The sequence below is a fragment of the Ctenopharyngodon idella genome, chromosome 8 (assembly GCF_019924925.1).
Source record: "Ctenopharyngodon idella isolate HZGC_01 chromosome 8, HZGC01, whole genome shotgun sequence".
Taxonomy (NCBI): domain Eukaryota; kingdom Metazoa; phylum Chordata; class Actinopteri; order Cypriniformes; family Xenocyprididae; genus Ctenopharyngodon; species Ctenopharyngodon idella.
Window position 1 is genome coordinate 12,563,554 of NC_067227.1, and position 25,320 is coordinate 12,588,873.

Below are 25,320 nucleotides of genomic sequence, written 5' to 3' on the forward strand. Positions count from 1 at the left end.
TCCTTTACACCTCACCCACATTCCTGCTGTGTTGAGACCTCATCAAGGTGAAGGCCAACATCCATATGGACATTTCATGTGTGGATGAACACATGGGGCTCAGGCAGTGAGCTGTGACATTGCACAGGTGGAGACACATGAGATTGCTTTTGACACAAATCTTAAATGTACTAAATAAGGTAAAAAAGGTAGACTACAAAACAAAAAAGTGTGGGTAGGAGGTGATAGTTGGCTATATAGATATGTAAATATTGTCACTTAATGTTTCGTTAGGTTACCTATTTACATTTTTAAATATAGATTTACATTGATTTTTTTCCTTTAAATTTTAGATCAGTAATAAAACACGGATAGCCTACTATAATTCAGTATACATGTATTATTGGGAATTGACTAAGGGACACATAATCAAAATAGTGATTCTCCAAACATCTTCAAGGATTGTATAAGCATTTCTGTCCTCGATTGAAACAACATTATTTGTTTTTAAAATATTTAGAACTGAAAGGTGTTATAGTTATTGGGACAGGCTGTGATTATTACAATAAAACAATTAAAAGAGTCCCAAATGGCGTTGTATTATGCACAGTGTTAACAGAAACATCCGCTGAAGGACAGTGCTGTTTATCTGAATACTCATGTGTAAAAGGCATGGGCCAACAAGTGATATATGATGGCCAAAACAGTCCACATGGTTACACAACCAATATGAGAATATAACATCTTAAAGGACTACATGTGGCCAACCGTAAGTTGACCAAAAAACAAAAAACCCTTCAGCCCTCATATAGAGATCTTGAATGTCTTCTTTAAATAATAATAATAATGTTTTATTTATTTTATTATCTCCCCATCTTTTGTTTATTACTGTCATTTGAGGTTTGTTTGAAATGCTGTTATCAGTGTTTAGATGAAGAGTCATCTGTAAATTCATATTCAGTTGTCATTATCCATTTTAAGTGAGTTTTTGATAATTCCCCTATACATTCCACATGTTTTATGTAGGAATGTAATGAAATAATATTTAGTAAAAAACTACAAGCTATCATAACAAAACGATTTACAGCAGGGGTCTTAACTTGGTTTTTTTATGAAAAAATAAAACTATGCATTTAACAAAAAATAAAACATAAAAAAAACATTGTTCCTTCCAACATCATCAGTGTATTAAGTAAAATTTAATCAATACACTAATTATTAATTATTTATTATTTATAACCAGAATTATTGTTTTAATCTAAACATTTATACATTAATGTCTCATTATACGTTTTAATAATTGTATGCGTCTAATTTAGCAATGCTACTATACTGTGAGCCTTGTGTGAGTATATGACAGCTTTCATGTTTGACATGAAATCACGCGAACCTGTAGCCACGCCTCCCTCCTGTGGTGGTCCAATCAGCGCGGAGCACAATTGCCAAGTTGTTCCTGGAACGTCATCAGGATTCTGGTGACTGAAGATTACGTGGTGAAGTTAGTTAGCCAGTTGCTAGCCCCGACAAAAACAGCACGCACAGATGTAACGCCTGAAAAATATTTGCGTTAAACGTGCATTTCCATTACAATAATCATCAGTTCTTTCAGAGTTTATGGAGTTTTCACGGTAGGTTCACGATTGTCTGCTCAGTTGATTTAGTAATGAAGATGCACGAGAGCTAACATTAGCTAGCTTTGTTTACAATTATCTCTTATTGCTCCGCTTTGCGTTTTTTATTTGACAGTTGTGTTTAGATGTTGGCATGCAGTGGCAGCATGTGATGGATAAATGGGTTTGGCATCAAGCTTACGTGTCATAATCAAACCTGACACTGGTTAGCTTACTACAATGTAGCTTATCAAGCAGTGTAAACATTGAGTCTTTTTGGTCATGTAGTCTATTCTAAAACATTGAAACGCATCAAAATTTGGTTTTATGAGTTCATATTTGTATTTAACTCTACAGTATTGCTTGAAAACAACGTATCTGCTTTAAATAATTCATTAGTTGAGTGTCAGTATAAGTATAGTACTATTTTTGTACATTTATGTCACTTCCACTAACTATATAAACAGGAGTATATACACTGTCTAGCATACAGGCACATATGTATGCTAGACAGTGATGTATACTAAGCAATTCACTAATATGAAGCACAGCAGGCTCATTTTATTCAGAAAAGTATCTGCTAGTTAAAAGCCTTCTTTGATTGTATTAGTGTGTTCACTAGACCAAGTGAATTTCTTCTGCTAATGTAATTCTAGTGTTGTGATTGTCTCCACAGAGTTAAGGCAGCAGAGAGTAACCCCAGAATGAGATCTGCGTATGTCGTGGATATAACCAGTTCTGCATTACAAAGGCCGTAAAGTGTCCCAGAGAGTCATTCAAATCATTGCTTCACACACACGGCTATAGGCTACATCTACACTACGGAGATGTTTGCAAAGTTGAAGAAGAAGCTGGCAGAGGAAGCCGCCACTGCCCCTCGTTCAGGCCGCATCCCTCGCTCCATGAGCAAAGAGTCCATTACTTCTGTGGGCGCAGATTCAGGGGATGACTTTGTGAGTAGATCTTTCTCTTTATACTTTTGTGTAACTCTGAGTCCTCATCTTTTTGCGATCTCAATATCTTCATCATGCATTAATAAATCTTTGTGGTGTTTGGACCAATTAAGTTGCTTGCTCTGTTGCAAAATTTAAAAAAACAAAAAAAATCTTTATAATAATATCTGGGTCACGGTGTGATATTACTGTATTCTTCATGTTTGCTCTTTGCTTATTCCAAAAAATAATGTATTAAACTTTGATAAGATTGATAATGTTAACAAGATTTTTTTTTTTTTTAAATAAGTCTCTTATGCTCACCAAGGCTACATTTATTTGTTAAAAAATACTGTAAAAACCAAATGAAATATTGTGAAATATTATTACATTTTAAAATTGTAAGTGTTTTCTTTAAAATATTCTTTATTCCTGTGATGCAAAGCTGAATTTTCAGTATCATTACTCCAGTCTTCAGTGTCGCATGATCCTTCAGAAATCATTCTAATATGCTGATTTCTTATTATCTATGTAGAAAGTTCAAAAGAACAGCATTTGAAATAACATTATAAATGTATTTATTGTCATTTTTGATCAATTGAATGTGTTGAATGAAAGTATTTATTTATTTATAAAAAAAAAAAAAAAAACAAAAAAAAAACTTACTGACCCAAAACCTATGAAGGGTTGTGTGTATTCTTGGTCAAATAGAATTATGTATTAACCTAATTCTACAGTATATTTCTCTTATGCTTGTCTGAATGGTGGTACATCTATTCCCCCCCCCAAAAAAATATTATTGTGAAAATTGTTTTCAATTCTAAACTAAAACCTTCCAAGTGTACTTCCAAGTCTAGTAAAGTACCAGCTGACACATTTTGATTGGTGGACGTAGTAAATACCTAAATATTTCCTATTGCAAAAGTAGCATGGCCCTTGTAAACAGCTGTATAGTTATTCCTGTTTTAAATGACTGGCTTACCTACAGTATCCATTCTAGTGAAAGTCATATGACTGTGTACTGACTGTGTTTGTACAGTGCTTCACCTGAGTAACCTGGTAGTATGTCTAAGTTTATTACTAGAGGGCTGTGCTATGCTGCTTTATAGAAAGTGCTAAATAATATCACATGCTTTGACAAACCAGTGTAACCTGACACTCTTGTCCTCTAGCAATTAATGGCAACACACTCAGGGTTAGGTTCAGGTTGTCTATCGCCCTAAATAATTAAAGCTGCAGCCTTCAGGCTTGATGGAGAATGAGAGCATCAGTAACAGGTCTAAATCAAAGCCATACTTATAGGTGTTTAATCAAGAGAAACCAATAGGTTTGGACCCCAAGGACAATGTAAATTATTTAATGTTAAATGTTTTATTAAATTAAAAACCTAAATGATTCTGCATGTGCAATTTAACTTTTGGGAATTTCTTTTTAATATAAATAAATATTTTCTCCCTTTTGCATTATATAGTTCTTTTGAGGGATGTTCGATTTATATTGGTAATTTCTCAGATATTAGTGTTTTGTGTTTTTCTAATTAATTGCCTAATTTGTATATTTAATTGTTCATGCTCATTTCCACTGTTTTTACATTTAGATGATCTTTACTGTCATCTCACAATCAAAGTTAACATTTAAAACCCTGTTAAAGGGTTAGTTCACCCAAAAATGAAATTTCTTTCATTAATTACTCACCCTCATGTCGTTCCACACCCGTAAGACGTTTGTTTAACTTCAGAACACAAATTAAGATTTTTTTTTTTTTATCCCCCATAGAAAGCAATGTAATTACTACATTCAAGTTCCAGAAAAGTAGTAAAGACATGGTGAAAATGGTCAACGCAACTAAAGTGGTTAAACCTTGATGTTATGAAACAACGAGAATACTTTTTGTGCGCAAAAACAAAGCAAAAATAATGACTTTATTCAAAAATCTCGAATGAATGCCAGTAATTACGTTGCATTCTATGGGGGGGGAAAAAACCTCTAGGATTTCATCAAAAATATCTTAATTTGTGTTCCGAAAATGAACGAAGGTCTTACGGGTTTGGAACGATGCGAGGATGAGTAATTAATGGCAGAAATTTAATTTTTGGGTGAACTAACCCTTTAAATGCAAATCTCAAAAAATATTTCCATTTTCTTACTGTACATTATATTTTTTTTGTTGCCTAAATTCACTTGCATTTTAAAACGGTTGATTTTTAGTGTTTTTTAATTTTTACACACAATACTATAGAATTTTAATCTGCCATAACATTTGAAATAATAATTAAAAAAATACTACATATAATATATAATCTGTGATCAGTATTAAATGGTAAATCAGTAAATAATAAATAATACTAATCAGTATTGGACAGAATTTTAATATTGATGCATTCCTAGTTTTTTTTCTATAGTGCTGTTAAGATGATAAATGTCTTCATATATATCTTTCGCTTTCAGGCGTCTGATGGCAGCAGCTCCAGAGATGACGTCTCTTCTCAGATTCAGCGCAGAAATGATCAAATACGAAAGCTGGAGGCCAAACTCTCAGGTATCGCCAACACAATACATTGAAACTCATGTAAACACAACAAGAGAAAGAGACTGAAAGAAGGGAAAAAACACGAAAGGCCAACGTGACAAAATCAGTGAGAAAAGGAAAAACTAGAGGCAGGTTATTACGTGTACACCCTTCTCATCTGCCACTCTTATGTGGTGACTCTATTTTAGTCTGTATTCGGATACCTTTAAACCTTTTTATACATTTTGCCACAACGGAACTGTATAAAGCACATCGAATTTGACAGATTTGCCACATTTAAGTCAGGCATGAATGCAAATGACTCCACTGTAACAGCCTGGAAAAATCAGCATAAATAATAGATACCTGGCTCTCACTATCAGCCTGTCATGGTATGCAGTTACACATAGCCTGATCTAGAAACTCCTTTAACCCTAAATGAGCAGTGCTAGATAAGATGATTGCATAATTGACCTGATCAGGGATGATGTATTAGTTTAAAGGTCAAAGGTCAGCAGGAAAAGGTAGCTGTCTCTGTACAGCCTCATAGTCAGTCTGGTTTTCTCATCTCAGAAAATCATTCTGTTTTTCCCTCCATTTGTTTATCTTCTCAATCATGTTTATCCCTTTGTTTTCTCGTCCCTGTTTTTGTCCCTCCTCCCGCCCTACCCGTGATCCTCCCCCTCATCCTCCTCTGCCTCCCTCCGGTCGTGTGTTTGTGTGTCGGTATCCCATTCCCCAACCCTAGACTACGCTGAGCAGCTTCGGCTAATGCAGAAGACCAAGGAGAAGCTTGAGATTGCATTAGAGAAGCATCAGGATTGTACGTACCGTTCTTTTCCTCCCATTTTCACCTCTTCCTCCTTTTGGCTTTCTCTCCTTTGCTCTGTTTTCCATTCGTTTGTCTGATGCTGGCTACACATGATCAACTTATAGACAAGTAAGGTTGGTTCTTGATCAGAAACCAAAAAAAAAAAAAAAAAAAGAAAGAAGACTGTTAAATGTTTTATCACAAACCTCCTGCTTTGGGTTCTATGTAAGTTAAGCTCTATCAACAGCATTTGCAGTCATGAGCATTACCACAGAAAATTATTTCTACCCTTAGTTGTTTAAATAAGCTGACACGTGACTACTAAGGGCCGGTTCACACAGAACACGTTTTTGCTGTAAAAAAACGCAAAGTCAAATACATGTTTTTTAAAAGTTAAAGGGCACCTATTATGCAAAATCCACTTTTACATGGTGTTTAGACATAAATGTGTGTTGGCAGTGTGTGAACACAATCACCCTACATTGAAAAAAATCCAATTAAACCAAAGCAGTCTCATTAGACATGCCATTTTGATTCTCAGGCCCCACCCACAGTTGTTTACTGATAGTCCTGCATTGCCATAGTTTCCGCCCTTAGCGAGTTATACGCTGTCCGCCATTTTCTCTGCGCTTGAGCAGCTTTACTGACAACAATGTCTCGTAAGCAATCCCGGTGTTCTGTTGTTGGATGTAAGAGTCTTTATTTTCTCCCAACATCTGAGCCACTGAGGACGCAGTGGATTAATTCTTGAAGGTAATGCGCCCCAAAATATATCTAAATTCATTTATGTTTTGCCAAATCATTTCACTCCAGACTGCTTTGTGAATTAGGGTAAATGCAGAGAGACAATACAAAACAGGTTTTGCTAAAAAGTTGTTACTCAAGTATGGATCATTACCAACTGTTCGTGATCCAGCTTATAGTCTCCGGAGTGATACTGGTTACGGCAGTAATGAAAGGGAGAGCACTCGTTTTTTATTACAGTTCATCGGAGATATATAAAGTTTACCAGTTTATTAAGCACCCCCATCAAAAAAAAAGAACACGGTCTGTAAATATTTTTTTACTGTTAGTTGTAATGAGTGTTTTTGTGTAATTCGATCACTGTGTATGTTAGTGCAAGGGAGAGAGAGAGTTTATGGATAAGACTTCATCTTTTGTGTGACGTACAATAAACTTTATAAAACTCATCTGTAAAGTTTTGGCCATCATTCGGACAGGTTCCGCTACAACAGGCTTGCACTAATTGTGGATAAAAGCAAGATGACAACATAATTTATAACCGTAATAAACTATACCTGTTCTCTCTCCATGCAGCATATATTCTCTGGCTCTATATGCATCATTGTCCTACTCCGGTTCGAACTGAACACCATTACTGGCAGTTTCTGACATTTTCAGTGCTTGAGATTGTCCTGTTTGTTTGTTGCATGAGCTCTTGAAGCCCCACCCTCTTCTTGAAAGTGGGCTGGAAGCAGCAGCTCATTTGCATTTAAAGGGACACACACAAAAATGGCGTATTTTTGCCCACCCCCCTTAAAACTGGCTATTTTAACGTGCTATAAAAATTCTCTGTGGAGTATTTTGAGCTAAAACTTCACATACACACTCTGGAGACATCAGAGACTTGTTTTACATCTTGTAAAAAGGGGCATAATAGGTCCCGTTTAAACTTCTTTTAACTTGAGCGCCACGTTTTTAGAATGCTGTGTCTTACGCAAGACACTGCAAAAGATGTGAGGTGTAAGCGCTATGGTCAAACATTTCTGTTTAGTGCATGTTTATATAGAAAAACAATGGAAAAGCAGTGCATTGGAATGGAAATACACATTCTGTTTAAAAGGCCCATAAGTATTCTCACTTAAAAAAAAAAAAAAAAAAAAACATTGCTCAACAATAATATTTTTTTTTTTTTTTTTTGTATTTTAAGTGAAAATAGTTATTTGGGTAGATGAACATCTGATGTAACTTTACAAAGGTCAGTAAGTGATTCTATCACACTAGTCATTAGTAATAACAATAATAATAATAATAGTAATTTAATAAACAAAATATAAAAACAAAATATTAATATAATACCATTTGTTACTGCATATTCCTCAGTGTTTTTTTTTTTTTTTTTTTGGTAAATTAATCAATAATATGCCACAAATGCTGTTGGTGGAGCTTGACTTGAACCTGAAGCATTCTTTTAACCTCTTGCTTTGGGAGTTTTCTGTGCCTGGGAAATATGCGTCTTTGGGGTCATGGCATCTGAGTTTTAAAGGTGAAATCTATTGAGAAGTCCTCTAAAGTCCTTTGCCACTTTTTATGACATTTTTTTTTTTTTTCAGCAGTTTTAGATTGTGCTTATAGCAAGGTAATGTAAAATGCTGTTTCGCTCAGAAGTGCCATGATCTGAAAGCACAGACCCCATTTCTAGACCCAAATTAAGAGGATAAATGCACTGATTACAATTGATTAATAATAAATGCATGTACTAACAATGTGTTTTACAGCTTTACTACCAAGGACATCTGGAAATTATATAATGTTGTTCAATTCATTTAATGAAAATGTGTGTTTTTTCGTCTCTAATAACATTTAATGCAACACTAACAAAGACAAAATTAATATGTATTGATGTGTCTAGCACTTTACGTATATTAAGTCTAACATTACCATCTGTGATAACACCTAACCACTGAGTTACAATGTTATGTCTGTTTTAAAGCAGTTTTAAAAGTTACAGGAATATTCCGGGTTACTTTCAAAACATTTGAATTACTAAATAATTTCTTTATGTGCTTTAACAAAAATGCAAGCTGCAAATTTCTGCTTTTAAACCCTACAGATCTCTTTTCTGCTAAGCTTCCATTGTAAGTGTATTAACTGTAAACATGTTTGCTGTTTATTTACACACTGAGGGACGCATTTAAAGCATTGTCTGTGGAAACAGACTTTTCGTCACAGATGCGGCCCATAGACATTGTTGAAAATGATCTGGTGATTATTTCTCTAAGAAGGATTTCAGAAAGATTGAAGATTTTGACTTATTTTTGTTTTCAATCAGCATCCATGCGCAAACTTCAGGACCAGAACGAAGCTTTCCAAGCCAACAGAGCCAAGATGGCAGAAGGAATGGCTTTAGCATTAGAGAAGAAGGACCAGGAGTGGATGGAAAAGCTGGCTTCACTAGAGCAGGTAAAGATGCTTTGTAACATACTGGTTAAAGTTGCTCTAATTAGCGATTTATAAGTCTGCTTTGGGTTAAAAGCTTCTAATATCCCAATAATTTATGATTGTTATGTCCTCTTTCTCTCAAACAGGAGAAGTTGTCACTGACCGCTCGGTTAGACGAGATGACAGAGCAGAGTTTAAGTCTGTTCCAGAAGAGAGATGACCTGGATGAGCTGGAGGGATTTCAACAGCAGGAACTGGCTAAAGTCAAACACATGGTCAGCACAGTGAACCTTGAGTATTCTATTATTAGTTGTACATAGCAAAAAACATACACACTTCGAAAAATTACACACATCACCTTCATACCATTTCCTGCATTAAACAGTATTTTTTATTCCTTATTTTAAAGGAATATTTAATCTAAAACCAAGCCATGTCAGAAAACTCATATTCATTGCAATGTAGACAACAAAAACAAATGGCTCCCAAAGCAGCCTGATCATAAGTGGGCATTTCTTCTGCAGCTGCTGAGGCGAGAGGAACAGCTGAGTCAGCGGGAGAAAGAGCTCAAATTGAGAGGAGAGGAGCTGAACACAGCGAGACTGACGCTGAGTCAAACCCAAGACAAGCTGTATGAGCTGGGAGAGGAACACGAGGAGATGTGCAGGATCAACTCACAGCTACAGGCTCAAAGGTGTGTGAAGAAGTACAGAAGAACTTGACTTCCTTAATACAAATGTTTGGAATGTAAAACAAGGTTTGACTTCATTTTATCAAAGATCAGTGTTCTTCAGACTTAAAAATAGTGGTGTGCAAAATTTTCCTTCTGAAAAAGAGATTGCAGTCAGATTATTCTGTACATCTGTGAAGTTTGCTTATTTCAGTTTTTAGAAAATGTAGTTTTGTCTCGCTGTCTCTCTCAGGGATGAGTTGTTGAGTGAGAGAGCCGAGGCTGAGAAGAGGGTTGTGGATCTGGAGACGAGAGAGCAGGAGTTACAGGAGCTCATCCAGCAGGTCTCACAGGATTTCCAGAAGGTGAACACTTGACAACTTTCAGCTCATCAATACAGATGACACTCAGAAGCCAAGAAGGTTACTTTTGGGAGCATAGTTACATACCATCCCATATGAGTGTTTTCATTTCTTTCACTTTTATTTATACATTATATTTATACATTTATAACAGTGGTGTAACATTGCTCATGATGTATTTAATGAAGAAATCTTTATTATTATTAAAACCACTTGTATTCTGTCTTTATCTTATTGCTGACTGTTGTATAAATATTGCAATCTGACTGCAATCTGTGGTATAAATATTTAAACCCTTGCTTTCACTTACATAAATTGTCCCTGAAGTAACCATACACTCCTGAGGAAACAGTCAGTGAGTGCGTTTACATTCACGCTCTTAACCCGATTACACTTAATAAGCCGACAATTAATGTGGTCATGTAAACATGTTAACCTGTTTTCCTTTATCTGAGTAAGGTCATAAACGGCTTAAGCATAAATCGATTGCCACAGCTAGATTTTTGCCTCTTATTCTGATTTTGCCCAGCATGTAAACGCATTAACCTGATTTCTGTTGGCTTATTGAAGCACGCATGTGTGATATGTGACAGGAACGCGCCCTTACTGAGGATTTAAGTGCATCCAGACAGAGCAAATGTTTTGCAGTAAGGGAGGAGGAAATATATCACACACTCAGACTCTTTCTTGACCCAAAGAATTATAAAAATGTGTTCTCATCTTGTGCAGCAAAAGTAGAAGTCAAAATGCTGCATCTGTAACTGTATGAGAAGATAATATATAAGCTGTAAGTTTCCCGCTGACATGTTGCAAAACTCTTCTTCGCTTTTTAATACTTTATTTTTAATACTTTATTAATCACAACCGACATAACAAATTAAATACTCTCGAGTCAGATACGCAAATTATTACGTTTTGACGTCACTACCGGGAAATGTAATGAAGTAATTTAAATGCATTTTCTTGTGTTGTCGGGTTATCGGTTTGCATGTAAACCCGGACAACAGGTTATTTCAATAAGCTCGTTTTTGTGAGTTGTCAGCATACTGGTGTGCATGTAAATGTGCTCAATGTCTGTTTAAAGAAACTAGAAAATGTTTTTCAATATGTTTTCAGTTTTCCTTGAATGGTATGATACAAATCATTCCCACATTCTGTTGTTTCTTTTGTTTGCTTTCCAGGCACAAAGCAATGCAAAAGCATTAGAGAAATCAATGGAGCATCTCCAGTCTGAACACAATAAGCTAAAGCTACAGCATGAGCAGCACAAGAACAAGGTCTGATTGACTCAACAAAGAATTCATTGATGCTAATAATGTGAAGCATTCACTCGCATTTGCAAGTGAAAATTACTGTCTGAGAATGTGTTAAATTATTCGGCACACATGAGAGTAGCACCCAGTCAAAACCTGTAGGCTATAAAATTACATCAGAATAAACACTCCTTAATTACGCTGACTAATATGGAAATTACATTTGTCTGCTTTCTATACCATTCCATTTTATATTCAAGTTGTTTTTTTTAGATAGAGTGTCAAGGTTAAGATAGCCTTAACAATGCATATTGAGACCCTTGTGTTTCATTCCCTTTCATTGCACTCCATATACATATTTTTGGACACAAAAATGTGTCCTGTACCTACGCCCTAAAGCTAAATTATATATAGTGTGTGTGAATGGATTGACCTCTATTTCACTGTCACTTCGGTATAACTCTTCATACCATACTGTGATTGGTCAGGTTGCAGTGACAGAGGAGGAGCGAGAGCGTCTATTAGCTGATCTGCAGGAGAAGGCCACCTCCTTAGAGAGGAGACTAGAAGCAAATTACTCTCAGGATGAACACCTACAGGAACTGCTCAAAGAGGTCAGAGGACACACATGTATACATGCCTTTCATCTTACTGCTGTTTCATTCATCTAATATCCACATGTTGTGTTTGTGTGTGTAGAAGTCTTCATTAGAGCAGAGGTTAGAGGAGGCAAGAGGACAGTTACTGGAGGCAAGAACAAATCACACCACAGCAGTCAGTTCACTTGAGGCCCAGGTAAACAGCCAGCATCTAACCTCATGCGCTGCTCTACACTATTACATAATGTTTTTTTTTTGTTTTTGTTTTTTTTAAGATTTATTTTTGGCGATTTTTGCCTTTATTGTGATAGGATAGGGTAGAGTGGACAGGAAACGAGGTGGGAAAGAGAGGGGGGACAGGATCGCGCAATGGCGCTGTATGTCGACATGCTGCCCACAAGGCTATCGGCGTCGACTACATAATGTTTTTAAAATTACTTCGCCTTTGTTTTTGTTTTTTTTATGCAAAACACATACGCTTTTATTTAAAATTTGATTTTGATAGAAGTCTCTTATGCTCAGTAAAGCTGCATTAATTTGACAAACGTTTAAAAAACGGTAATATCGTGAAATATTATTGCAATTTATTGCTGAATTTTCAGTGTCACATGATCCTTCAGAAATCATTCTAATTTGCTGCTCAAGAAACATTTCAGCTCTGCTGCTTAATATTTTTGTGGAAACTGTGAAACTTTTTTTTTTAGGATTCGGAAGTTCAAAAGAACAGCATTTATTTGAAATCTTTGTAACATTATAAATATCTTTACTGTCACTTTTGATCAGTTTAAAATGTCCTTCCTTTTATAAAGTATTAATGTCAATAAAAGTAGTCTTACTGACTCCAAAACTATTGAACAGTAATGTAGAATGTATTTAAAGTATCCAATAAATGCATTTAAAAAAATTCAGAATTTAATCATTATTCAAATCATATTTCATTGTTAATTGAATCAAATTTAATTAAATTTTCCAAAACCCTTTACAAAAATCTATGGATTGTGAATCAAACTGATTCACTGTACTGTACTGTGCTACTATATTATATTGTATACTATATTGTTTTATAAAGCTATTGTACTGTAATAACATTAATTCAGTGAGAGAATTCCTGTTTCTTATTGGTTTCCAGATCTCTCGGCAGAACGCCAGCATCACAGATCTCCAGACTCTGATCAAGCACAAAGACGACTCATCCAAGGCTTACAGAGAGAGGACCGATGCACAGGTGAGAGCACTGCGATTCTTTAGTTAATGCACACATCACATGACTGTGGCTGAGTGATCTGAATGATGTGTGTGTGTGTGTGTGTGTGTGTGTGTGTGTGTGTGTGTGTGTGTGTGTGTGTGTATTCTGTCAGATCTCAGATCTGGAGCAGAGGTTGGCTGACTGCGCTGAGAAGATGAAGAGTCTGCAACAGCAACTTGAAGACAGTGAAACGCACACAGAAAAACTGGTACATTATGTCACATTTTGTAAAGTCTCGCCAAACATCCCAGTAGCTGATTGAATTTTGTTTGTTGGGTTTCTCACACTTTCAGGCTGTTTTTACTGAAATGTCGCCCTCTTGTGTCAGAGATCTGTAATCTGGGATGCCAGCATTAGATGAGGAAAAGATATTATGGTGTTTATGGTTATTAAAAAATGGGCTTGTCAAACAGCTCAGTGTCTGTCTTACAAGTCAGCTTTATTGTTAATCCTTAAAGTCCCTTAAGCTTTGCCTTAGAGTTTTGACCTTTGGTCCCATAGCATGTGGAGTGGACAGAGGAGAGAGAGCGACTACAACAGCAGGTCTCGACACAGAGACAGAGAGGCTTGGAGAAAACAGCCAGACTGGAGGAGGAACTTCTTGCACTACAGCAGGAGAGAGAAACTGAGGTCAACAATCATCAGGACAACCTGGTTTGTGAAACATCACTAGTCTTTTTTTGACTATCATAAACTGAACATGGGAACATTATTAAAAGTTTGTCTGATGTTTGTGTCTTTCTCCCAAGCGGTTACTGGAGGAGGAAAAGGCCTCACTGTTGAAGAGCAAAGCTGAGACTGACAGCACTGTAGAGAGACTGACAGCAGAACTAGAGCAGTCTAGAGTGAGAATCATCTACCACATCTGCACAAACACGTTCACTTCTCTTCAATATTCACTAACAGATTCACTTTTTTTTTCAATATTATCTATGTAACACTACACTACACTACTTTGAAAGAAGTCTCTTATGCTCTCCAGGGCTACATTTATTTGATCAAATATATAGTAAAGAGTAGTATTTCAAATAACTGCTGCTTTAATATATTTTAAATGTAATTTTTTCCTGTGATGCAAAGCTGAATTTTCAGCATCATTACTCCAGTCTTCAGTGTCACATGATCCTTCAGAAATCATTCTAAGATACCTATTTTGGTGCTTAAACATTTCTTTTTATTATCAGTGTTGATAAAGTTTTTCTTGACAGTCTTTACTGTCAGTAAATTGAATGCATCTTTGCTGAATGAAAGTATTAATTTCTTTCTAAAAAAAATAAAAAATAAAAAAACACATACTGACCCCAAACTTTTGTTCTGTAGTTCACTATTATTTTGTATATTGTAAGTTTGAGTTATGTTGCTGACCAATATAGCATTTGTGTGACATATTTGTTGTTGTCACAGGCGGAGTTGAGCAGCAGGCAGACGGTCAGCGTTGAAATTGCCAAAGCTCTGGAGGAAACCAGAAAACAGAGGGAAGAACTCCAACAGCAGGTTAATTCACTGCCATATTCAAACATGCATATATTTTGTTCACTCTTAATGTCATGTACTTGTTTTAGATACTTAATTTATTGCTTGTCTTTTATAGGTCAGCAAAATGACAGAGTCTCTTGAGAAGGCGGAAAAGGAAGTGAGTCGTCTTTCTCAAGATTTAGGGGCAAAGGAGGAGGAACTAAACACGTTGAAGGAAGGTAAGGAGGCAGCAGGACAGGAACTGATTCAACCCCTCCAAAAAAAAAAAAAAATACTGTTTTGGTTACACATTTTAGGGCCAGGTTTACTAACAGCTTGCGTCAGCGCAAACCCTCTTTTGGCCTTAAAAGACTACTGTCAGGATTTACTAAAGACACGCAGTGCAATATTAGTGCTGAAAAGGCGTGGACTGAGTTGTCTTTGCAGCTGACCTTATTGCATATGCATTTGTAGGAATTTCCCTTTCAGACGCAAAACTTATGGGAGGAGAGTATTTAAACGAATCACGCAAAGTGTTTTACTAATGTTTATGCTAGTCAATTTACTGGTATTTCTGCCATTATTTAACATCCAAAAAATGTCTTAACCTGTTTTGCGACATGGCTACAGTTGTTGCTGCTAGGAGGAGACACCACAGAGAACAGAGAGCGCATGGTAAAAGGGAGAAAATATTTTCCACTCGTATTAATTTCTTTGGAATGCCAGAGGAAGATGTTATCCGTATATTACATGTAACAAGTTGCACCTGTGTCGACCCGCACCTGATGAGCATAAGCTCTGCTTATTTGTGACCCAACGCTAATTTGCACTGCTCTTGGTAGATTGTGTTAGTCATTATGTAAATGATTTGACTGCATCTGTGTTCTTTAATTTGCACGTCAGCAGTAGATCACGCGCAAAACTTGCCACTCATTTGCCCTGTTTAGTAAATCTGGACCTTAAAATATATATTAAAAATAAATGTATATATATATATATATATATATATATATAATATTATAATATTTTATATATATATATATATATATTGTATAATTGCCATTTATATTATTAACCTGTCAGTAATCATACTGATTTTGATACTAAACTGATAAGTTCATTTAAGCTTCATTTAATTTCTTGCTTCATTTCGAATTGGACATGATCAAAGGTAAAGTGAGTGTGTCAGATGTTAATTTTTGAGTTCTGCACTACAGATTAGATCCATTGATGCCAGAAATGTTCATGTGCTTTATAATGGTTTGCATTAAAAAGCTTCTGTTTCTTATTGTGTGTGTGTTTGTGTGTGTCAGAGCTGAAGGCAGCCCGTAGCAGTCTGTCTTCTCTGCAGGCTGAGTGTGAGTCTCGTCGTTTGGAGGCTGAGGAGAGAGAGCGGGAACACAGCTCTCAGCTGACATCGCTGCAGCAGGAAGTCGTCACAAAAACACAGCAACTCTCTTCTTACCAGTCACAGGTTGGTGTGTGCTTTTACCCACCTGAGCTGCCTGTTGCTCTTAGATACATTGTCTTGCCAATTAGATGTTTTTGTATTTACACATCTCTTTGTGTGTGGCAGGTGTCTGATCTCGAGGGTGAGGTGTTGAGATTAACAGCGCAGTCACATGCAGATGAGTGTGATGGTGAACAGAATGGGACGGTTACTGTAAGTGATCTTGACCAGTTACAAAAGGTCAATAAAGACCTGGAGCAACAACTGGCTGAAAAGAACAAGGTGAGAGCAAACAAAACCACTGAAATGAAAGAATATAATTTCTAAGAAGAGCAGCAGATTTTAGAGTGCCCCTATTATGCTTTTTTTTGGATATTAGCTTTCATGTTTTGTATAATATATCTGTTTAAGGTAAAAGGTCTGCAGAGTTTCAAAGGTCAAAGTGCTTAACAAATGGAGTTATTGTTTCCCAAAGGAATGAACCAATTCTGAACTACCTGAAACGAGTCGTTAGTAATTCCAGTCTTACTTCCTGCTCGAACCTACGTAGGTTTGTAACAAATTTGCATAATACCAGCCTATGGTCTTCTTTGGCTGCCCGTGAACAATGTCTACTTTGACCCTCAAACACTGTAGTTGTAACTGAGGCAAGGAAAGTTGGTTTGTGCTGTCGACATGTTGAACATGTCTGTTCTCTGCGATGTGAAAGCAAATAAACTTTGCATGCATTTCCAAAGGATGAGGACTCAGACTCAAATTTATATGGTAAAGTAAATCTGACACCATTGTTACCATTCGTATCACTGTTTACAAGTGCTGAGGAAGCTCTGGAGCTGAAATTCAAGTATGGTAATGGACATTTCATTTTCCGACACACTGTAAGTGGTAGACCAATCACAACACACTGTGCCATCTGACCAATAACTGCAGAGTAGGCTCTCAGAAAGGAGGAGTTTAGAGAGACTGAATCCTTTGAGAAAAGAGGTGATGCTGCAATGTATTTTTTGACCTTCCATGTAAATCTATTGTAGGAGACCTGCAAAACAAAATTAGGAGCCTTTTAAAATGGCATAATAGGGGCACTTTAACATTTTTATCAAAAATTATGAACTTGTAATTATATGTAAGAACTTAATTATATGGAGAACATATTTTACAGAAATAAATGATTTAAATTAATTACATCAGTTGGAGAATGTTTTTATGGGGTTTAAAATGTAAGTACTTTAATATGTCTAGTTTCATTGTGCACCATTCATTCATACATATTATTGTACGTGTAAAAACAGTTGTAATTAAATTTTCATTACATTATTCTCCACCTTTGAAACAACTTTGCTGACATAACCAAGCCTGCACTGAAGGCGAAAAATTATATTCACCAATAATATTACCCCATTTTATTTATAATTTGAAAACGGTATATTCTGTTGCACTTGACATTATAAAGTAAGTAAAGAAGTTTATAAACAAGGACATTTTGTATGATTTTGTTTCAATTTAATATTCTAAACAATTGGTCACATTTAAAGGGTTAGTTCACCCAAAAATGAAAATTCATCAAGTACTCACTCTCATATCGTTCCAAACCCGTAAGACCTTCATTCATCTTCAGAACACAAATTACGATATTTTTGAGTGTCATTTTTGGGTGAACTAACCCTTTAATATTAGGTGTCTTTAACTACTATGTATGCACAAAAAAATGGGTACAATGTACTTATTGTGTTTATATATTGCAAAACATTTTTGCTGCCATTGAGGTAGGATATGGGTAAGGTTAGGAACAGGTTTGGTGGTAGGGTGGGTTAAGGGGTAAGGGAAGGGTCAAGAGTGTAATTAAAGATGCAGTTACAGAAATTAATTACAGCTGTAATTTCATGCAGGTAATTTTTAAATAAGTGCAATATACAAACATGTATGTACACATTGTATCAAATGATTAATTTGAATGTTACTACATAGTAGTTTAAAGACACTTAATATAAAGTGGGAACAAACAATCTATTTATTTATTTATTTTTGTCAGACAATAAAGCAGCTACAGCAGAGGCTTGCAGAACTGAAGAGGACGCTACAGAAAGAGCTGGTGCGTGTGTTTATTCAGATGCATTTGTCTATGTATTGTATGCAACACAGCCCATGTCAGCTGTCAGTAAACATTTTCTCACGTGTTTGTGCAACAGAAACTGAAACCAGATCCTGACTCTGAGATGAAGGAGAGACTCCAGGAAGGAAGGCAAGAGAGATCGGCCGATAAGATGGTCTTAGAGACACCGATGCACTCCACAGCTCCAGCTCCAGCTCCAGGACTCCCTCAAACCCCCGGCCCGCCTCCCATCACCTCCAACACCACAGTCACCAACAGTTCAGACCTCACCGACACAAGAGAGATCAACTTTGAGTACCTCAAACACGTGGTGCTGAAGTTCATGTCATCCAGAGAGGCAGAGGTGAGGGCTTGAATGGTATCTGAGCTGTTCAGATGACATTAAAAAAAACAATGTACACTACCATTCTGAAGTTTGGGGTCAGTAGAGTTTTTTTTTTTTTTATAGAAATTAATACTTTTATTCAGCCAGAATGCATTAATTTGATCAAAAGTGACAGTAAAGACATTTATAATGGTACAAGATTCTATTTCAAATAAATACTCAAATTATAATAACAGTGATAGTAATAAGAAATGTTTCTTAAAAGAAGCTTTTCTGAAGGGTCATGTGACACTGAAGACTGAAGTAATGGCTGCTGAAAATTCAGCTTTGCCATCAAAAAATAAATTACATTTTAAAATATATTCAAATAGAAAACAGTTGTTTTAATTTGTAAAAAAAATATTTCACAATATTACTGTTTTACTTTATTTTTGATCAAATGAATGCAGCTTTTGTGAGCGTAAGAGACTTCTTTCAAAAACATTAAAAAATCTTACTGACCCCAAACTTTTTTAGTGTTCGTCCAATCATCTTGGATGGCATTTGATTTGTAATGCAGATTATTGTAGCCACAGTGTCCTATAAAATGTTTTTTGGTACGTTATTTACCCTAATAATCATCTTATTACTATCCAGTTGGTATGTGCAATTGTGCATCACTGATTTTTAAACACTAGAGAGTCCTCTACTCAACTCCTGCCTAGCGTACCTGTAAGTGATGCTTGAATGAATGCTCCAGTAAGATGTTTCCTCTCTCTGAGTCTCTCTATCTATTTGTTCAGGCTTTCCAGCTCATCAGAGCCGTTTCTGTACTTCTGCATTTCACAAAAGATGAAGAGGACATGCTCAAACAGACTCTGGAGTACAAGGTGTGTAAGAGAAACAAATCTTTTGATGGTATGATGGTAAGGTTCTTCTGTACCCTCATCACACCCAGCAGCGTTCTCCTCCGCACCCGTGAGCTAACTAGGCCACTCTGCTAAGGCAGCTAACAATGTGGGTCAGGATATCTGGCTCACCGCACTGAATCAAACCATTAGCACTCAGTGACACGGTCAGGAATAGCAGCTGGCAGGTATTTATAGCTCGACCCAACAGCAGTGCTGGAGAGCAGGGAAATCACTGCACATCACTGTGCTACATTACACTCGCTGCCCCTTTTCAATGGTACACTGGTTTGTGTAGAGGACTTGGGGAAAAGGTTTTTTTTTTAATATATATATATATATATATATATATATATATACAGAAGTTTAACTTTTACTTGAAACAAAATTAGGGAATGTACATTTAAAAAAAATTTTTGAAATGATTAGAAAAGCAAAATATTATCAGGTATTTATTTTTGTTCACTTTAAAACTGAAACTGTAGATTGGAGCTGTTGTGTTAATACTGTTTCTAAAAGCAGACATCATAGTATCAAAAAATCTGATTATATCATATTCGTTACTGGCCATAACAAAATAATCAATTAAATAATCAGCTATTGGCATTAAAAAGGTGATAATTATTGATTTCTTTGTTAGTAATTATAAAATCACCCAACTATTGTTAAGATTTTAATTAAATTGTCATCTCTTGAATCGCAGCATTTTAATATTATTTTCTGATGGGTACCTGGCCACTCAGGAATCTCTGGTAATGAGCAAAGCAGACAGTGCTGCCAAAGAAGCATTATCTAAAGAACCAGTAAAATGTTTTATACCCTTTACAGACCTGAAACCAGCTTTAAATACATACACCACAAACAAATGGCAATTGGAATGGGATCAGTGCTTAAACAACAAACTACAATAATTAAATCCGGATGTTGGAACAAAAAATATATTGCCGTTTAATAATCGCTGGGATCAAGTTGTTTATACAAGATTCCGGATAGGACACTCAAGACTAACGCATACATTTTTACTTTCAGGAGAAAATTATCCAAAGTGTCCATCTTGCCTGAATCCACTGTCCATTAAACATATATTTTACTGGACTGTAACACTTCTACCCTTTTTAAGAAAATGGTTTTATTCTGTTGATTCTTTTGAAGAATAAATCCAAATTTAGTTTTAAGGTTTTTAGAAAAAATGAATCTTAAAAATCTTCAGGTTTTTTTTTTTTTTTTTTTTTAACTAAACCTCTCTCGCCATGAATATAGCCATAGAAGCTGGCAGGCATTAAGAAAAGAAAGAAAGAAAGAAAGAAAGAAAGAAAGAAATTATAAAATTAATAATAATATTATTCTTGTTAATAATAATTGATTGAATGTATTGACTGTTAATCACTCTGAAGATTGTATTCTATAATTAAATTGGTTAATTTAAACAATAATATACACTACATGTGCAAAAATATTTATTATTAATAATAATAATTTTGAAAAGCGTTGTTCTGCTTAATATTTTAGTGGAAGCGTGATACATTTATTTTCAGGATTCTTTGATGAATAGAAAGATCAACATCATTTATTGGAAACCTTTTGTAAAATTATAAATGTCTTCACTATCCCTTTTGATCAATTTAATGCTTCCGTGATGAATTTAAAAAAAAAAATTACTGACCCCAAACTTTTGAATGGTAGTGTAAACGTTATTGTAAATGGTTAAATAACAGTTTAACCATTTATTTATTAAATAACAGTGTTTCTGTGAAAGACATTTTCAAGCTTTTTTAAATTTATTTAAAATTGAATTAATTTCATATTGTTTATTTATAAAATACTGTGAAATATTTTAGTATTTATTTTTGAAATGTCAGTACTCATTTCTGGATGGATGGATAGGTGGGTGGTTAGTTGGATGGATGGATCTATAGATGGATGGATGGATGGATGGAGGATGGATCTATAGGTGGATGGATGGATCTATCTATAGGTGGATAGATGGATCTATACAACCCCTGGCAAAAATTATGGAATCACCACACTTAGAGGATGTTTTGTTCAATAGCTTAACATTCTGGCTTCAGGAAACATACCTCAAACAAATCCACTTTTGTTATTATTATTAATGGCATGTCTTTTTCCAGAGCAAGTAGAGGAAAAAAGTATGGAATCACTCAATGTTGAGGAAAAAAATATGGAATCATCTGTTAATTTCCATTTTAAACAAACACTGGGACAAGTCTAAAAATGCTAATTAGTCAGTAGTTAAAAGGGAGTGCTTGCACCTGGGTTGTTTGACTTGGCTAATTGAAATGAAATATGGCCCCAAGAAGAGAGTTCTCAGTTGAAACAATGGAAAGGATTATAAAACTCCTTCAACAAGGAATTTCAATATGGAGTATGGCCAAAGAAGTTGGTTGCTCCCAGTCAGCTGTGTCTAAAATTTGGTGCAAGTATAAACTAAATGGGAAGGTTATAAAGCAAGACATACGGGCAGACCAAGGAAGACGCCAAAGCGTCAAGATAGAAATCTAAAAAAAAACCACAACAAAACAAAAGAAAAACAGACAGAATCAGGAGCCAGTTTTTGGGACAGAACTGTAAAAACCAGCTTGAACTTACATATAGAGCTTACTGAGCTTACATATAGAAAAGCCAAATGAAAATGAGTACTAACACTTAAACAAAAGAAAACAAGGTTACAGTGGGCTAAAGAGAAGCAATCATGGATTCTGGATGATTGGATGAAAGTGTTATTCAGTGAAGAATCGCGAATCTGCATTAGCCAAGGTGATTACACTGGAACTTTTGTCAGGTGCCGTTCTAATGAAACATAAAGATGACTGCTTGAAGAAAACAATCAAATTTCCCAACTCATTTATGATATGGGGGTGCATGTCAGGTAAAGGACCAGGGGAGATGACAATCATTACCTCAACAGTAAATGCACTGGTGTACATTGAAATTGTGGACACTTTTCTCATTCCATCGATAGAAAATAGGTTTGGTGATGATGAAATAATTTTTCAGGATGATAATGCATCTTGCCATAGAGCAAAGAGTGTTAAAGCTTTTATTCAAGGAAAGGCATATCAACTCAAAAACATGGCCAGCAAACAGTCCGCATCTCAATCCAATTGAAAATTTATGGTGGAATTATAAACATTGGTCCATGACAAGGCTCCACCCTGCAAAGCTGATCTGTCAAACGCTATTTGAGAAAGTTGAAACCAGCTTGTTGGGGAATATTGTTTTTCATTAATGAAGTCCATGCCTTAAAGAATTTAGGCTGTCAAAAGCCAGAGGAGGAGCAACAATTGTTTTGTTTTTTTGTTGATGATTCCATATTTTTTTTCCTCAACATTGAGTGATTCCATACTTTTTTCCTCTACTTGCTCTGGAAAGACATGCCATTAATAATAAAAATGTAAGTGGATTTTTTTTGAGAAATGTTTCCTGAAGCCAGAATGTTAAGCTATTGAACAAAATCTTTTTTGTGTCATATCTGTGATTTGTTTGTTTGCTATAAAGTAAAAAATCTGGGTGAACATCCTCTAAGTGTGGTGATTCCATAACTTTTGTCAGGGGTTGTAGATGGATGGGTGGATGGATCTATAGGTGGATGGATGAATTGGTTGGTGGATAGGTGGATGGATCTATAGGTGGATGGATGGATGGATCTATGGATGAATGGAAGGAGCGATGAATCGATGGATGGATTGATCGATAGAGATATATAAATGAATGGATAGATATTAAAAACTAAAAGAAAAAATGTTTATCTAATACAGTTCCTGAATTTTTATAGCAGTGCATTGCTAGTCACAACATTCTGTAAATATATCCTGTTCACTGACAAAATGAGGTGGGCCAGATTTTTAAACGGTGTATTTGAATGATAGAAGCACTGTTTGAGTCTAATGTTTTGTGTGTGTTTCAGATGTCATGGTTTCGGTTCCAAGCCCACACCCAAAGGAATCATACGACCTTCCATCTCAGGAACCTCAAGTTGGAGCTGAGAGACAAAAAACATCTCTGAGACAAAGTGAAAGAGGGAACAGTGAATGATCACAGTAGGAAACTACTGATGTTTGAAGAGAACAATCGCCGACTCTGCAGTTTCAATCTCTGCCTCAACAGTTCCTATGTAGCTCATGCCCTTTAAAGAATGGGACATAAAAACAACTCTGTCCATTTTTCACTAAAATATTGCAGGGACTAAAAACAAACGCTTTATGAACATCATCTTTCTGTGAACTGGGGAGTTTCATCTTTTAAGTAATGGTTAAATAACATCATCCGTCTCACTCATGTACTCTGTATTTTCATCCGCTTTCAAAAAACTACCACTGCTGTTTCCAACATCCTTCAACTGAAGAAGATCTTTCAACGCAAAAATGAACATTTTTTTCATTTACTTTTTTGTAACACCAGTCTGAGCTTGAGCTTGAGCTGAGCTTGAGCACCAGTCTTAAGACTATGATCATCTGCCCCTTTTCCTCCAATACTGGACGTCAATGAAAATCAGGAATGGGATGTCGTAAGATATACGGTTGTGATTTTGAATATGTGGACACATCTTACTTTAATCTGCCTTGTTTATGTGTAAATTACAATTGCATACATTCCATACAAGTATTTATATATGAATACCTGTATATAAGTGATAAGATGATTTATAAATCAGTGGATACTTAAGTTATGTTTTTGGTCATCATACACATGCATTAGTCTCAATGCTGTTCATGAGTGTGTATGTATATGTGTGAGATTCTTCACTGTGGGCTTGAAACTGTAACATAGAGGCATATATGCACAGACTGAGGAAACGAGCATGCATGCCTTATACTGAATGCTTTGATTGTACTTTGGTTCTGAGTGTATATTGAAGCATTTGAGTACACTTGAAGCCTTACCATTCAAGGCTGAAATACTAGCAACTGCATTTATATTTCTCTGAGAACAAGTCAATAGAAACATCTCTCCATTTTACCTGTGAAAACCAAGTTGTTTTCAGTCAGAGCCAGTGTTTTGCTGTCAGAACGATGTAATTTTGTGTGTTTTAACACTTTTAAGGCCACATCAGCACTAAGGTTATCCATTCTAAATGACAGACTCTTCTGGTAAAAACAGCTGAAGAGAGCCTTGAATATCTGTGCGGGATGCTTAACATTTGTTTCCTGTTTTTAGAAAAAGAAACCCAAAGAATTTCTGTTTTATGTAAAGACTGAAGAAATTCCTTCTGAAGCCTGAAACAGCTGATTCAGAGAATTTGTTGTGCCGTAAATGAAGGTTCTCTGAAATCCCATTGGATAATGCAGATAAAATGCCCTGTGTGTGAACACCTTAGGAATGAGATGGAAGATCCATAATGCACTTTTCTACAACTGTATTCATGTTTGTTTTGATGTTATGATACTGTAGCCATCACGACAGTATCCATTGCCTCTGCTTTCAGCAAAATACCACTACATCCTTACTTTGGTTTCACTTCATGGTATGTCAGGAATATCAAAACTTGATAAAAATTAAAATCTTTCTCAGTGAGTTTTAGTCTGAAGACTCGTTTGTGCTTTTGTGTGGTTACCAATGCTGACTTGTGTTTTTGTTGTAACAGTGGATCTGAAAGTGGTGAGACAATGCCTTTCTGAATCATTTTTGAGCAGAACTAACAGATGAATAATTAACGATGAACATTAACATTCAGTTTCACTTGAGAGATTATAGATTAGTTACTAGGTGACTACTGCATACAGGCCACATACACACTTCAGCTAAATTTGTGTCAGTTCACCTTTTAGTGCTTAATCCCGTTCTATACACACAGAAAACAACAAAATGGTGTTGTGTAAACACCCCCCAAAATAAACCTAAAAGAATCCAAGTGCTATTATATTGAAAATTAGACCAAAATAACGCAACCCACACTTTCCTATTTTGTTAACTCCATAAACTTGATGGCTTTATGAGCCAAG

At 35.7% G+C, this 25,320-nt stretch overlaps 1 protein-coding gene across 1 annotated transcript; it reads left to right on the forward strand.

Moving 5' to 3' along the window:
* The first annotated feature begins 1,439 nt into the window (after positions 1–1,439).
* golga1 (golgin A1) lies at positions 1,440–24,892 on the forward strand. Its single transcript, XM_051903438.1, is given in 24 exon segments — positions 1,440–1,607; positions 2,266–2,542; positions 4,970–5,060; positions 5,779–5,853; positions 8,894–9,024; positions 9,150–9,278; positions 9,528–9,697; positions 9,927–10,038; positions 11,217–11,312; positions 11,777–11,902; positions 11,988–12,083; positions 13,017–13,112; positions 13,246–13,341; positions 13,635–13,787; positions 13,883–13,978; positions 14,538–14,627; positions 14,725–14,827; positions 15,902–16,062; positions 16,165–16,320; positions 18,068–18,127; positions 18,225–18,491; positions 19,256–19,342; positions 23,286–23,294; positions 23,296–24,892. Coding segments are annotated over 23 exon segments (2,595 nt in total). The 5' UTR covers positions 1,440–1,607; positions 2,266–2,416; the 3' UTR covers positions 23,365–24,892.
* The last annotated feature ends 428 nt before the right edge of the window (positions 24,893–25,320 follow it).